Raw genomic sequence first — 13,535 nt, forward strand, 5'->3', positions numbered from 1 at the left:
TACAAAAAGAACGGGGTTTCTGATTCGTGTGCCACCATATTCCATTGACGTTCAACAAAAGTGAAGGAACAAGATACAAAATTAATCTTTAAGAAAGGCAATCTTGCAAAATCATCAAAATATATGATGCATTAGTGGAAGAAGAGTTACGCATGTGAACCGGTCTATGAATAAAGAAAAAATCGATAAGTATCAAAAACCGCTCAATACACATTTGATTTTCTATCTCTCCGATACAACTAGGTGTAATGGTGTTAGAAGATTACAAAGCTCTTATCAGCCGATACGATACGTAACGCCAAATATTTAAAATGGGCTATGTCCCAGGGGCCGGTGATAATTTTTCCTAACCCGAAGGCATTAGGCATCATCCGACAAGATACGGGTAGGAAGTGAAAGGAGATTAATTTACCACTCCCTGTATGTACGTGTAGAGGGAGGTGTATACGTACATATAATATAAGGGCAGAGAGAAGGGGGGAGGTGTATACATACATGTAAGCACAGAGAGAGAGAGAGAGAGAGAGAGAGAGAGAGAGATTGTGAGTGAGTGCGTCGTGTAGGCACTTGAGAAATTGAGGGAGGAGGAGAGTAGGGGTGTTAAAAAGCGACGGGTATCATAAAGTGGCGGTGAGTGGCGACTCGTGATGGGTATAAAGTGGCGTAGAGCCTAAGCTGAGAACCCCCCCAACTCATTTCCTCTCTCTCTCTCTCTCTCTCATCGTTAACAAGTGTTCTTGGGGATAGAAAGAAAGCGAATCCATTCAATGAGTCACTAGCACTAGGCCAGCTAACTCACTTATAAATTTGTATAATTGGTCTCCGTTCTTAATTTTCTCTGTCTGGGGGGCTGCTCTCTTAGCGCGCTTTTTGCTAAAGATCGATGGGTGGTGATAAAGCAATTAGTCTTGAGGAGATAAAAAACGAGACTGTTGATCTGGTAATAATCCTACAACTCTCCCTCTCTTATATATCGACTAATCTTCTCATGCACCCTCATTTCTTTCTGTCTTCCTGCGTTTTCCTGGAAATTCTTAAACTGGGATTTGAATTTTCGGATAATTTTCCCGGCCGAAATGCAACCCAGGAAAAACATAGTAGATCCACGATACCTGTATTCATATTAATTCTCTCACTTTCCTTAGTTTATTTTAATTTGCTTCTCATTTTTCTATTCCTTTGTGTAAAGCCTTTAATTTTCTACAGGCTGATGGATATGATTCATATGAAAATTACTTTTTCATTAGTTAATTAATCTGTAAATATGCATGACGATCTCTGCTCTCTCAACTCAAGTTAAGAGTATAGTAGAGGATATATGCATATGGAGCTGATCCATATATCCGGCCTTATTTGATTAGAGAATCAAGTTCAACGCAGACCAAATAAAAGGAGAGATAATTTCAACCTCACATGCATGTATCATGAGTCATCACTTTCTTTCTCTTTTATCTTTTCTCTTTCGAAACTTTAAAAGCTTTTCATGCATGTTTTCCTTTCACGAGTTTTAGTGCCCGTGACTTTCTCCAACAAAACACACACATCTTCCTCTTGGTATTTATCTTTGGTTGATCAAATTTTTCCTCCTTTCATTTAAGCACATGTAGAATCGCACAGAGAATTACATTTATATGTTTTATATCTTTCCCTAGCCAATCAGTTTATTTTTAAATAAATAGAAAAAGAACTCTTCATGTTTTTAGATTAATGACTTTATCGACTGTACCTATTTTTGTATGTTCTATAAGCTAAATTTATTCACTTTTCCTTCTTTCTTTCTTTTTTATTGACCTATTAAATGTTTCTTGGCAGTGTTTCAACTATGTTTTTGGTTTTTGCTCGATATGTTTCAACTCTTTTGACAAATATGTACTGTATGATGTTTCAACTATGTTGACCAACATGTATGAAAAGGGGGAAAACAATGAATGGATTTTCTTTATTGACTCCCATGGCGATAGCATTATGGGATTTTGGAAATAACGCTGATGTTACATGGACAGGAATTCTTCTTTGTACCAACTGCTACAGTACCTTTTGGGAATTGTACGCAATGAGAACATAAATATTCTTCTTTATATTTTAACGAAAAATTTTATTTTTGGAAAAGAGGTACGCTACGTAGCTCTAAAAAGTAAAAAATTAGATAAAAAATCGCAAAAAATGAAAAAGCACGAATAACCAAACAATCAAATTTTTTGAAGAGTACAGTGGCATTGTTCGTTTAGCATATTTACTTTGTTTTAACTTATTTTTCAATCATTACCCTATATCTTTCTTCAATCATTACCCTATTTCTCCAATTATTAATTTCATTTGTCTCTGTATCTCTCTCCACTCATTTTCCCTCTCTCCAATCATTATCCTATTTCTCTCTCCACCCACTACCAAAACTAAAATACCCAAATGTGCTAAATGAACAAGGCCAGTATTTTTTAAAGGACAACTAAAGAAGGTCGTATTATGACCAACTATGCCTATTATTGCCTACAGATTTTTTGACTGTGCGTAAATGCATTGTGGAGCCCATTTTCGGGTTCTACACAAATGATTTGAATTGTGCATTAAATTTAATTTTTTTTAAAGTGACTCAGACAAAATTCAGCTCACTTGAATAATTGTACGTGCTTAATTTAATTTTTCATTCAGATTTACATCTTGCATTCTAAATAAAAATTGAAAGATTAGATCAAGTACTTACATTTATCTGTATTCGCCTCATGTTTGTCGGAGCCTGATTGAATTTTTTTTATAGTATGAGAGATGTTAGGGGCACATCAATTTGTCACATATCAACCACACATTTCTCACATATATGTGAGTCTCTAACATTTATTGTGGAATTCTCACGCATGCATGTTAGAGAGATGTGGTTGGGATGTGACACATTGATATGTCCGGCCCTAGCATTTTCCTAAAAGTATGAGTCGCTCGGATTATTTATGCAAGACCCGAAAGTGGGCCCCGCCGGCCATAATGCATCTGTGCTCAAAGAATCTGTACCCATAGACTTTTTGTGTTTTAATTTCCGAAACTGTTTTTTTTCCTTCTTTCTTTTGCGTTAAACAGACTTGAAAACTAGAACGTCTCATATTCAGTTTGGCCTTTCTAACAAATTGTCCATGAGCCACGTTGTCATGGTATTAGTAATGTGTCTCAATTAGCACTACAACAAATTCAGACTTTGACGCCGAATAAAATTCGTCGCTAAAGCTTTTGACGACAAAAATTTTCGTCACCCAAATTCGTTGTTTCATGCCAAAGGGGTCACCGTTTTTGGCAAAAGAATGTAAATTTTGACAAAGAATTTTTTTTGTGGCCGAATGAAACATTGTGGCGATGGATTTTTTTTTTCGTTGCCAAAAACGACTAAACTAGAAAAATTATTTCCACTTTGTCGTCGCTCAAACTTGAGATGTTTCTACTAGTGCACCACTTATCATTTCGTTGACAATATTGCAAAATTTAATATATATATATATATATATTACTATTTTATCAATAATTTTTAAGGTAAACTATGTATAATTTATATCGACATAGATTATTTATTTAAATATATTGAATTTTTTTCAAAATTTAAAAGGTAATTAGTCTTGCATTTGGCAACAAAAATTGATTTTGTCACCAAAATGTACCATTTGGTGACGGTATTTAATTTTCGTCACCAAATGACACCTTTTGGTGACAAAATCCAATTTCTTTGCCAAAAGGTATCATTTGGTGACAAATTTTGGATTTCATTTTGGCACCTTTGGTCGCTAAAAGTGCTTCTTCTTCTTTTTTGTTGTAGTGTAGTTTGTTTAGTAATGATGCGAATTTTTTTTTTTTTTTGCTCGGCTTAGTAATGATGTGAATAGAAAAATGATACTCCCTCCGTCCCTTTTTAAGTGTCTTGTTTCGTAACTCTAACTTATTAAAAAGACATCATTATTATACCTTTCAATTCATATCAACTTTTTTCTCCACTTTTCTTACTTACTCATCATCATTACACTTTTACTCGCTAACTTTTCAAAATGGAATTTACTTTTAGGTACAAAATAGACAATGCACCAATTTTTACCCACCAACTTTACAAAATGGACACTTATTAAGGGACAATCCAAAATGGAATATTGGACTCTAAATAAGGGACGGAGGGAGTACATTAAAAAGTTTAAGCTGTTGGACCACGTAATTTTTTTGATGATCTTGGGGTTCTGCCACCAATTTCTACGTTTCAAGGCCTTGGGCGGTTTTTGAAAATGGGGCCTCTAATATGCTAGTATATTAATTAGTTGATCGATTAAAGAAGCAAATTAGTGTTGTGGTTTAGTGGCATAATTTTGTATCATCTATTTGGTACCTTCAGGTCTAAACAATTTTTTTGTATGACTTACCAAAGCTACTAGTGTTTAAAAAGTGAAGATCCTGATAATCAAATACACGACCTTACAAACAATTTTTTTGTACGACTTACCAAAGATATGGTGTTTAAAAAGTAAAGATGCCAAGAATCAAACACACGACTTTACATTTACTGCGCGGCGTGCGCACGCACCTAACCACTGTGCCATAATAGCCCTTTTTAAATATTCTTCGCATACATTATATTTAATATATTTAGCTATTTCGGGGCCCAATTTTTGGGTCCAAAACGGGAGGCCCTAAGCGGTCACCTGGTGGACCTATGCCTAGGGTCGGCCCTGTTAAGAGTCTTGAGACACCATGTAATGGTGACCCAAACCACTCAATAAACACTCGAGCATTAGACCACGGATAGCTAATTGTGGTCTATCTTTATCAGTTTATGAGTGCCCCGACTCCTTCATTTAGCTGGCATGACACATGCAATTATCATGATGATAAAGTACACACTCAAGTTTGTGCCTGACTCTATTAATTCAGGTTGTGGAGCGCACATGAGTTACTTGTAATATTGTAGATAGAGTTGTAATGAAGTCAACCCACACCTTTTTGACACTCGAGGAGTTACCAGTTTGTAATAGTTGTGAAAACAGATTTTAGATTATAACAGTTTTAGGTTCTGGCAAGAGGCAGATAACTGTGTTTGGTATGATTGTGAGATTATGATTAAGGTGCAACAAATGTTGGTCATGTTCACCGCAAAAAGTAGAAAATCTGCTTTCCGACTGCCTAGAATCTAAATTTTGGTCCCAAAAAAAACCTCAAACCCAGCTCTCAAATTTCTCCCACAATTTCTCGTAGACTCTTACTTGAATTTATTTGTGGCAAATCAACCACCACAGGGTAAGGTTGTCTAATGAATATGGTAATACTCTTTCCATGGCACCTTTGTTGCTTTATCTAGTTAGAAGCTTGAACTGGGTGGTATACAAATTACAAGGGTGGAAGTCTCTTTGCTTTTAATGAAATCTGTATTCTACAGGAAAAGGTTCCAATTGAAGAAGTGTTTGAGCAGCTGAAATGCACCAGAGAAGGTCTAAGTTCAGAGGAAGGAGCCAACAGGCTTCAGATCTTCGGACCAAACAAATTGGAGGAGAAAAAGGTCTTTCCAGTTCTAATCAATGCGTTTTGGCAAATAAAAAATGTCATCCACTTTCAAATGGTAAATTTGTTGTATTTTCTAACAAACAGGAAAGCAAAATACTCAAGTTTCTTGGATTTATGTGGAATCCACTCTCATGGGTCATGGAAGCTGCAGCTGTGATGGCAATAGCCCTGGCCAATGGCGACGGAAAGCCCCCGGATTGGCAGGACTTTGTGGGTATTATTTGTTTGCTGGTAATCAACTCCACCATCAGTTTCATTGAAGAAAACAATGCTGGTAATGCTGCTGCTGCTCTCATGGCCGGTCTTGCACCAAAAACTAAGGTAAAGATTTTACCAGTGACTGGTTTTCCTATAACTTGATTTCAACATTGAGAAAGTTGGTGAAACTGTATTCAGAATTTGATAATAGCCATTGTTTCAAGTCATTATCTCATGTATAGGTGCTTAGAGATGGGCGATGGAGTGAGCAAGACGCTGCCATTCTGGTTCCTGGAGACATTATTAGTATCAAATTGGGAGACATAATCCCTGCTGATGCTCGTCTTCTTGAGGGTGATGCACTAAAGGTTGATCAGTCAGCCCTTACCGGAGAATCGCTTCCAGTGACCAAAAACCCGTATGAAGAAGTCTTCTCTGGCTCAACTTGCAAACAAGGTGAGATTGAAGCTGTTGTGATTGCTACTGGTGTTCATACCTTTTTCGGAAAGGCTGCACATCTTGTGGACAGTACCAACCAAGTTGGACACTTCCAGAAGGTTCTTACGGCAATTGGGAACTTCTGCATTTGTTCTATTGCTATTGGGATGCTAGTCGAGATTATTGTAATGTACCCAATTCAGCACAGAAAGTACAGGGACGGAATTGATAACCTCCTGGTTCTGTTGATTGGAGGTATTCCAATTGCTATGCCCACCGTCTTGTCTGTCACAATGGCTATTGGGTCCCATCGGCTGTCACAGCAGGGTGCAATTACCAAGAGAATGACTGCAATTGAGGAGATGGCTGGCATGGATGTGCTCTGCAGTGATAAGACTGGGACTCTAACTCTCAACAAACTGAGTGTTGACAAGAACTTGATTGAGGTGTTTGCAAAGGGTGTGGATAAAGAACATGTGCTTCTTCTTGCTGCAAGGGCTTCTAGAACTGAGAACCAGGACGCTATTGATGCTGCCATTGTGGGGATGCTTGCTGATCCGAAGGAGGTATAACTCTCTTTTAACTTCTGTTGGTACTTTTACGTACTTATTTATGACGTTTTTGAATGAGGCGGGAAAAAGGAAAAGAAAGGACATAAAATTTGGCTACATAAATGTATTTGAAGGCAAGGGCTGGTATTAGAGAGGTGCATTTCTTCCCATTCAATCCTGTGGACAAGAGGACTGCTTTGACCTACATTGATGCTCAGGGAAATTGGCATCGAGCTAGCAAAGGTGCCCCTGAACAGGTACCTTGTTACACTTTCCTTTGGCTATCCTCCTCACGACAAAATATGAAAGCTTATTTACTTACATTCATCAAAGCTTTACCTTATCTGGAAACAGATTTTAACCCTTTGCAATGCCAAGGAAGATGTGAAGAAGAAGGTCCATGCCATCATTGACAAGTTTGCTGAGCGGGGACTCCGGTCATTGGCTGTTGCAAGTCAGGTTTGCACAATTATAGATTTTTTTGCTTTCTTGAGAGTGTGTTCTTATGGGAAAATATATCTGCTCTAGGGTCCGTGTTTCGTTAGTTATGTTCTTTCAATTTATAACATACACCCTCCAACTGTTGCCTTCTGTTACCTCTCTAGGAAGTGCCAGAGAAGACTAAAGAAAGTCCAGGTGGCCCATGGCAATTTGTCGGATTGTTGCCCCTCTTTGATCCTCCCAGGCATGATAGTGCAGAGACTATCCGCAGGGCTCTAAATTTAGGTGTAAATGTCAAGATGATTACCGGTAATCATAGCTTGAACTTCTCTAAACTTTGAAAATATCATGCCTTGTTCGATAACATATCTTTTTGTTTATTCCTCACTTAACTTATGTTCAATGAGTAGGTGATCAACTTGCTATAGCTAAGGAGACCGGCCGAAGATTGGGAATGGGAACAAACATGTATCCATCTGCTTCTTTACTTGGTCAAGACAAAGATGCATCCATAGCCGCCCTTCCTGTTGAGGAGTTGATTGAGAAAGCAGATGGGTTTGCAGGTGTATTCCCAGGTAGGTGCTTTTTTTCTTCTTGATGAAGACCTAACCTTTTTTCTTTTCTTTTTTTATCTTGCTTTCGTTCCAGAAAGAAAACAGTACTTATTCTAACCTTCCATTTCTTTATGTCTGTTGTAATAGAGCATAAATACGAAATCGTGAAGAAATTGCAGGAGAGGAAGCATATATGTGGAATGACCGGAGATGGTGTGAATGATGCCCCTGCTTTGAAGAAAGCAGATATCGGAATTGCTGTTGCTGATGCTACTGATGCTGCCCGGGGTGCATCCGACATCGTGCTAACTGAACCGGGACTCAGTGTTATCATCAGCGCGGTGCTCACGAGTAGAGCTATTTTCCAAAGGATGAAGAATTACACAGTTAAATTCTTCCTCTTCTTCTTCTTCTTCTTCTTCTTCTTCTCTCTCTCTCTCTCTCTCTCTCTCTCTCTCTCTCTCTCTCTCTCTCTCTCTCTCGATCGATCGATCGATCGATCGATTGGATTGTTTAACATTTGCAGTGGATTATTCATAACTTGTCCAAAATATCATTTTTGCAGATATATGCAGTCTCCATCACAATCCGTATTGTGGTAAGTTAATAAGGCCAGCTCCAAACTATGCGATAGTGATGATTATGTATTTATAGGCGCCCACTAACCTTTTCTGTTGGTTGTTTTGTGTCTATGTTGTAGTTTGGTTTCATGTTTATTGCCTTGATATGGAGGTTTGACTTTTCACCCTTCATGATTTTGATCATTGCCATTCTAAATGATGGTGAGGTTTCACTTTCTAATATCTAAGTACCTCATTCCTCTCATTTCCTTTCTTTCACTTTACGAGCATTGACAAAATGTTCTGTTTTCCCCTGAAGGAACTATAATGACAATCTCAAAGGATCGGGTGAAGCCATCTCCGTTGCCTGATAGCTGGAAACTGAAAGAGATTTTTGCTACCGGTATTGTGCTTGGAGGTTACCTGGCCTTGATGACAGTTATATTCTTCTGGATCATGAAGGAAACTGACTTCTTCTCTGTACGAAATAAAAAACCTCATTGTTTTATTTCAATATTCAATGTGACCATTTATTGACTGTTCTCTTCAACTTTAACTTTTTTTTTCTATAATCTAATGATGTAGGACAAATTTGGTGTAAGATCTATAGGGAACAGTGAAGTTGAAATGATGGCTGCTCTATACTTACAAGTGAGTATTGTGAGCCAGGCTCTAATATTTGTCACTCGATCTCGAAGCTGGTCATTTTTGGAACGCCCTGGATTGTTATTAGTCAGTGCTTTCTTGATTGCACAGCTGGTAAGCATTTATTTTTGTGTTATTATTCTTACACTAAACTCTAGTTTCATATTGTCTGCAAAGTTGTGTTGAACTAAAAGGCAACTTATGTTCCTTTTTCTGCTAGTATAGATGTCAATTTGCATCAATACGTCAAGAAATTAAAAGGATGTGTTTGGCTCTGGGATTTGTTCCTTTTCTTTCCTCTCCCTAGATCCAAATATGGTCTAAGGTTCATACTAAATTACTTAGTAATCGCCAAAGGGCTTGTAGCCCAATGGTATTTCTTGGTCCTTCCCTTGTGGTAGGCTAGGGTTCGAGCTTTGTCAGGGGCGTTTGTGGTTCAGGATTATGGACAGCCTTTGGATCCCCTATGGACTAACTTACTAACTACAGCCTTTAACCCTTGTTGATGTATACGGCTTGGCAAGAAAAAAAAGTTACTTAAAAATCGGTCTTGAATTTGCAGGTGGCAACCGTGATTGCCGTCTACGCAAACTGGGCTTTTGCAAGAATTAAAGGAGTTGGTTGGGGATGGGCTGGAGTTATCTGGCTTTATAGTATTGTCTTCTATTTCCCACTTGACATTATGAAATTCGCCATTCGTTACATCCTAAGTGGAAAAGCATGGCTTAACTTGCTCGAGAACAAGGTAATTATCAGCTGGGGTGAATCATTTCAGGAATTGGTATTGCATTCTCTGAAGTTTTAATCTGCTTCTATTTCTGAAAGCGCATGGGCACGAAATTAATTTCTTTCTGACAACAGACTGCCTTCACCACAAAGAAGGATTATGGCAAAGAGGAGAGGGAAGCTCAATGGGCACTTGCTCAGAGGACTCTGCATGGACTTCAACCACCCGAAGCCTCTACTATATTCAATGAGAAAAGCAGTTACAGAGAGCTGTCTGAAATTGCTGAACAGGCTAAGAGGAGAGCTGAGGTTGCAAGGTAAGCGCTACTATACCATCATTTCTGATGTGAAATATTTAAGAGCTATTGAAAAGTTTGCTTGCAACCTGCAAGGATAGGCCATGGTGCAACTCTAAACCTTCAACTAAACAAATTTCAGTTTTGATTGATGTTGTTTCTTTGAAAGTTAGTATTAAGGACTAAAAACTGGCTTTTGTTTTTCATCCTTTGGTGCTTGTAGGCTTCGTGAGCTTAACACGCTCAAGGGGCATGTCGAGTCAGTGGTAAAGCTGAAAGGGCTGGACATCGATAACATCCAGCAGCATTATACAGTATGAAAAATGGAGAAATGTTTACGAGAGAAGGGCATTGCATCAGCGCGCTCCAAGGCCCAAATCATGAAGGGAAAGAAACCCTTATGCCTTTAACTATAAAAAGTTTTCTAGAACATGGGAACATTTCCGTGCTATACATCATTTCCTGTATTATGTATTCAAGTTCCAACAGGTGTTTGGCTGCTTAACTAATGCTTTGATGTTGAGCAGAGTTAACATAAAATGTGTACCCGCTATTATGTTTCTAAATAAAATCATTCCAATAGAGAGGACAAGTACAAGACTCTTTTATAGGCTTAATACACATGCAACTCTTAATTAGCTAAAAAAAATTCGTGAGAAAGTGCAAAATACAATATTAAAGTTTAAAGCTCAAAATTCTGGAAACAGTAAGCTTAAAGTTTTCTAACTCCTAACTTCACGTAGAATGTTTCTAGCTCAGCAAAATCAGCGAAATTATGTGTATTATCAAACCTTGCAAATAACGTTTGTTATCAACCTTGCAGATAACATCAATTTTTGGATGAATAAGAATCTTCCCCATAAGTGGAGCTATGAATCTTTGTTAAACTTGTTCAATTCTTGCAATTGAGAATCAATCATAACGGGGAAGTATATATCAACTCAAGAACAATTAAACAGTACCAATTCAATTCAATTCTCAAAAGACAGACAATTGAATTTATTGTTCTAAACATCGCGTTTAAAGTGCGTTATTAATAAAATGACAAATATCAGGAAATTTATCAATGGTTTAGGACATGCTAGTGGAAGTGCAAATATTCTTTTCTATTTTTTTTTTCTGAATTGAACCCACTAGAACATTCAATTAAATGTTGAATATATGTGCACTATTGAAACTTCCTGCCAGCCAATACGGTGCCACCACGTGGTAAATCCAGAATCATGGAAAGGATGAGCTATTTGTCAAAGAACCCCAAGTTAGGCGTCACTCTCTTAGTACCGATAACAAGAACAAATTGACAAGAAGCATTGCAATTAAGTTTCACCAAACAATAACCCGCATAAGAATATAGCTCTCTGAACCCCAACCATGTCCGTAGCTTTCTCGCAGCAGAGCTTTCTAACCAACGCCCTCACTCCAACACGCAAACCCAACAGAAGTAGAAAGACACTGATTCCTGTGAATACCATACCAACCTCACGTTGTGGGTACCAGCCAAATGAACCCAAAGATTCCCCCAGGTACTTGTTTAATTACTTACTCACACACATCTTTTTCAATCTGTTATACAGTAGTAATTACTTTGATTTGGGAATCTTCTGAAACAAGGAGTATCTTGTTTTGGGGCTGAATTTACAGGAAAGTTGAGAACCAGTTTGCTAAGCTGGCAATAGTGACATTGGCAGCTGGCGTTTTGACGCTCGGGTCGGTAGACCCTGCATCGGCCGCCAAGACAGGCGGTCGAGTTGGCGGTCAGGCTTTCCGGTCATCGTCCCCCCGGCCTTCCGGACCAAGAACCAATAATTCAAGGTAATATAAGAACTTTAGATTGTCTTTATTTTGTTTTTGGTTATGGTTTCAGTTTGGTAACTGATGTGAGGACACTTTGGAGTTACAAGTCTCTTGTTATTCTTGTATTTGACTATTAAGGTATTAACCACCCTAGATTGCAGCAATTTGTGATGGGGATGGGGATTGAATACCAGAAATCAAGTTAACCGGGTATTGATATCTGCATGATCAAGATATATTTGTCTTGCGATACCTTTTTAAACATTCATTTGTTTAACTAATGTTGTCCGACCCAGAAACTTATAAGTTATAAGATCCAATCAATTTAATTTTTTGAATGCTATTCAGTGACCCCTACAAACTGAACAACAAAGATCACTATGATACGATTTTGGGTTAGCCATGAGGCGCCCTATGGGGATCCTTCTCCCCCAGTGTTTGTGTTTTTACCTTCGCTACCGTGCAAAAATATTATCTTCTGAATGCTTAATTTTGAATCCTGTGTTTTTTTTTTTCCAGAACGAAGACATGAAGTGTTGGATTAATCTAGTTCTAATTTCACGGAAAGTGTGACAAAAGTAAAGATTAATCGTTACTTTGTTACGCAAGAAATAAGGAGGATTTGAAAAAGAAAGGGCATGGATGTTAGTTCTGAAGTTGTTATTTATTGATATTGAAGCTAACTCATGCCCTTTCTTTTTTCAAATCCTGCTTATTTCTCACACTTCTTTCTCCATTCCAGTTTTGTCCATTTTCCCATAAACTCTTCTTTATCTATCAAATGAAGACATTTTCATCTACGAGTTACACGACACAAACACCTTAGCCATTGTACCCCATGTGCACGCAACCACAGTTTTGAGTCTTTTGACACTAAAATTTTGCATTCCCATTTGTTACTCTACTAAAATCCAATTGTATTAATACCACGTTAACATATACAAAGCATCATTAAAAGTTACTTGAATTTTTCATATTGTGTGATATTAGCTGTGTGTGCTGTCTTCATAAATATATCACCCTTTCCTTCTGATGATTCCATACTTATTAGGTTTGTATCTACCTTGCATCTGCTGAGAATTCAATGGTTTCGTTCTCCATCAAATATACCTTTTAAATGTTTTACTATATGATACTTTGAGCAGGACCAATGTTTATATCAATCCTCCAGTTGCTCCACCCCTAGTTGGTGGCTACGGCTACGGCTATGGTGTACCGTTTTATGGAGGATGGGGTTGGTCGCCATTTTCATTCTTTGCACCTGGTCCGAGTGTTGCAGTTGGCATTGGAGGTGGATTCGAAGTGCTTGCTCTCTTCATATTTCTTGGAGCCGCTTCTGCTGTCATCAGGAGATTCTTCGGTTCAAGGGAAGAAGAAGATGACGATTACTAGTACGACCTAAACCTTCTTATGCATGCATCAACTCAAGGTAGTTTTGTTTAGGGGGCTACTAAACAGCAGGATGTCGTAATTATGGGCATTCAACATGTAACTAAAATGAACCTCTGCGTTAATTCCCTTACAAATTGCAATGGTGATGATGCCAATCAGCTCTTGCTTGATGTGATATTTCTAGTTTGATTTTCGATGCAGTTTTATCTCCTGTTTTTTGGAATTATCTTGAATCAAGTCATGAGATCTATCTCAGCTTCAAAATTGCAAAAGGTGAGATCTAAAGGGAAATACCAGGAACAACAATGTAAGAACAGAAGGAAATTAGTTGCATTTCATGTTAATTTGGTATTGTAAAAGGAAACTCACATTCCCAATGCAGGATTTAAATTCTCAGGTATGATATCTGAAAACTTTTCAGTA

At 37.9% G+C, this 13,535-nt stretch overlaps 2 protein-coding genes across 2 annotated transcripts; both read left to right on the forward strand.

Moving 5' to 3' along the window:
* Positions 1-512: 512 nt before the first annotated feature.
* LOC131333162 (plasma membrane ATPase 4) lies at positions 513-10,518 on the forward strand. Its single transcript, XM_058367566.1, has 16 exons — positions 513-940; positions 5,393-5,512; positions 5,602-5,838; positions 5,958-6,719; positions 6,839-6,961; positions 7,059-7,163; positions 7,310-7,454; positions 7,556-7,720; positions 7,847-8,085; positions 8,265-8,297; positions 8,400-8,481; positions 8,579-8,739; positions 8,845-9,018; positions 9,467-9,649; positions 9,766-9,947; positions 10,150-10,518. Exons 1-16 carry the CDS (start codon positions 884-886, stop codon positions 10,244-10,246), a joined length of 2,865 nt encoding a protein of 954 aa, XP_058223549.1. The 5' UTR covers positions 513-883; the 3' UTR covers positions 10,247-10,518.
* Positions 10,519-11,192: 674 nt separating this feature from the next.
* Positions 11,193-13,312, forward strand: LOC131333230 (uncharacterized). Its single transcript, XM_058367692.1, has 3 exons — positions 11,193-11,449; positions 11,568-11,738; positions 12,866-13,312. Exons 1-3 carry the CDS (start codon positions 11,298-11,300, stop codon positions 13,110-13,112), a joined length of 570 nt encoding a protein of 189 aa, XP_058223675.1. The 5' UTR covers positions 11,193-11,297; the 3' UTR covers positions 13,113-13,312.
* Positions 13,313-13,535: the final 223 nt, after the last annotated feature.

This window comes from Rhododendron vialii, chromosome 1a (assembly GCF_030253575.1).
Source record: "Rhododendron vialii isolate Sample 1 chromosome 1a, ASM3025357v1".
Taxonomy (NCBI): Eukaryota; Viridiplantae; Streptophyta; class Magnoliopsida; order Ericales; family Ericaceae; genus Rhododendron; species Rhododendron vialii.

Coding starts and splice junctions, on each gene's coding strand:
- LOC131333162 (XM_058367566.1), top strand. CDS start 884: ATGGGTGGTGATAAAGCAATTAGTCTTGAGGAGATAAAAAACGAGACT. Junction 941..5,392: donor AAAACGAGACTGTTGATCTG/GTAATAATCCTA, acceptor TGTATTCTACAG/GAAAAGGTTCCAATTGAAGA. Junction 8,298..8,399: donor CCATCACAATCCGTATTGTG/GTAAGTTAATAA, acceptor TCTATGTTGTAG/TTTGGTTTCATGTTTATTGC.
- LOC131333230 (XM_058367692.1), top strand. CDS start 11,298: ATGTCCGTAGCTTTCTCGCAGCAGAGCTTTCTAACCAACGCCCTCACT. Junction 11,450..11,567: donor GAACCCAAAGATTCCCCCAG/GTACTTGTTTAA, acceptor CTGAATTTACAG/GAAAGTTGAGAACCAGTTTG. Junction 11,739..12,865: donor CCAAGAACCAATAATTCAAG/GTAATATAAGAA, acceptor TACTTTGAGCAG/GACCAATGTTTATATCAATC.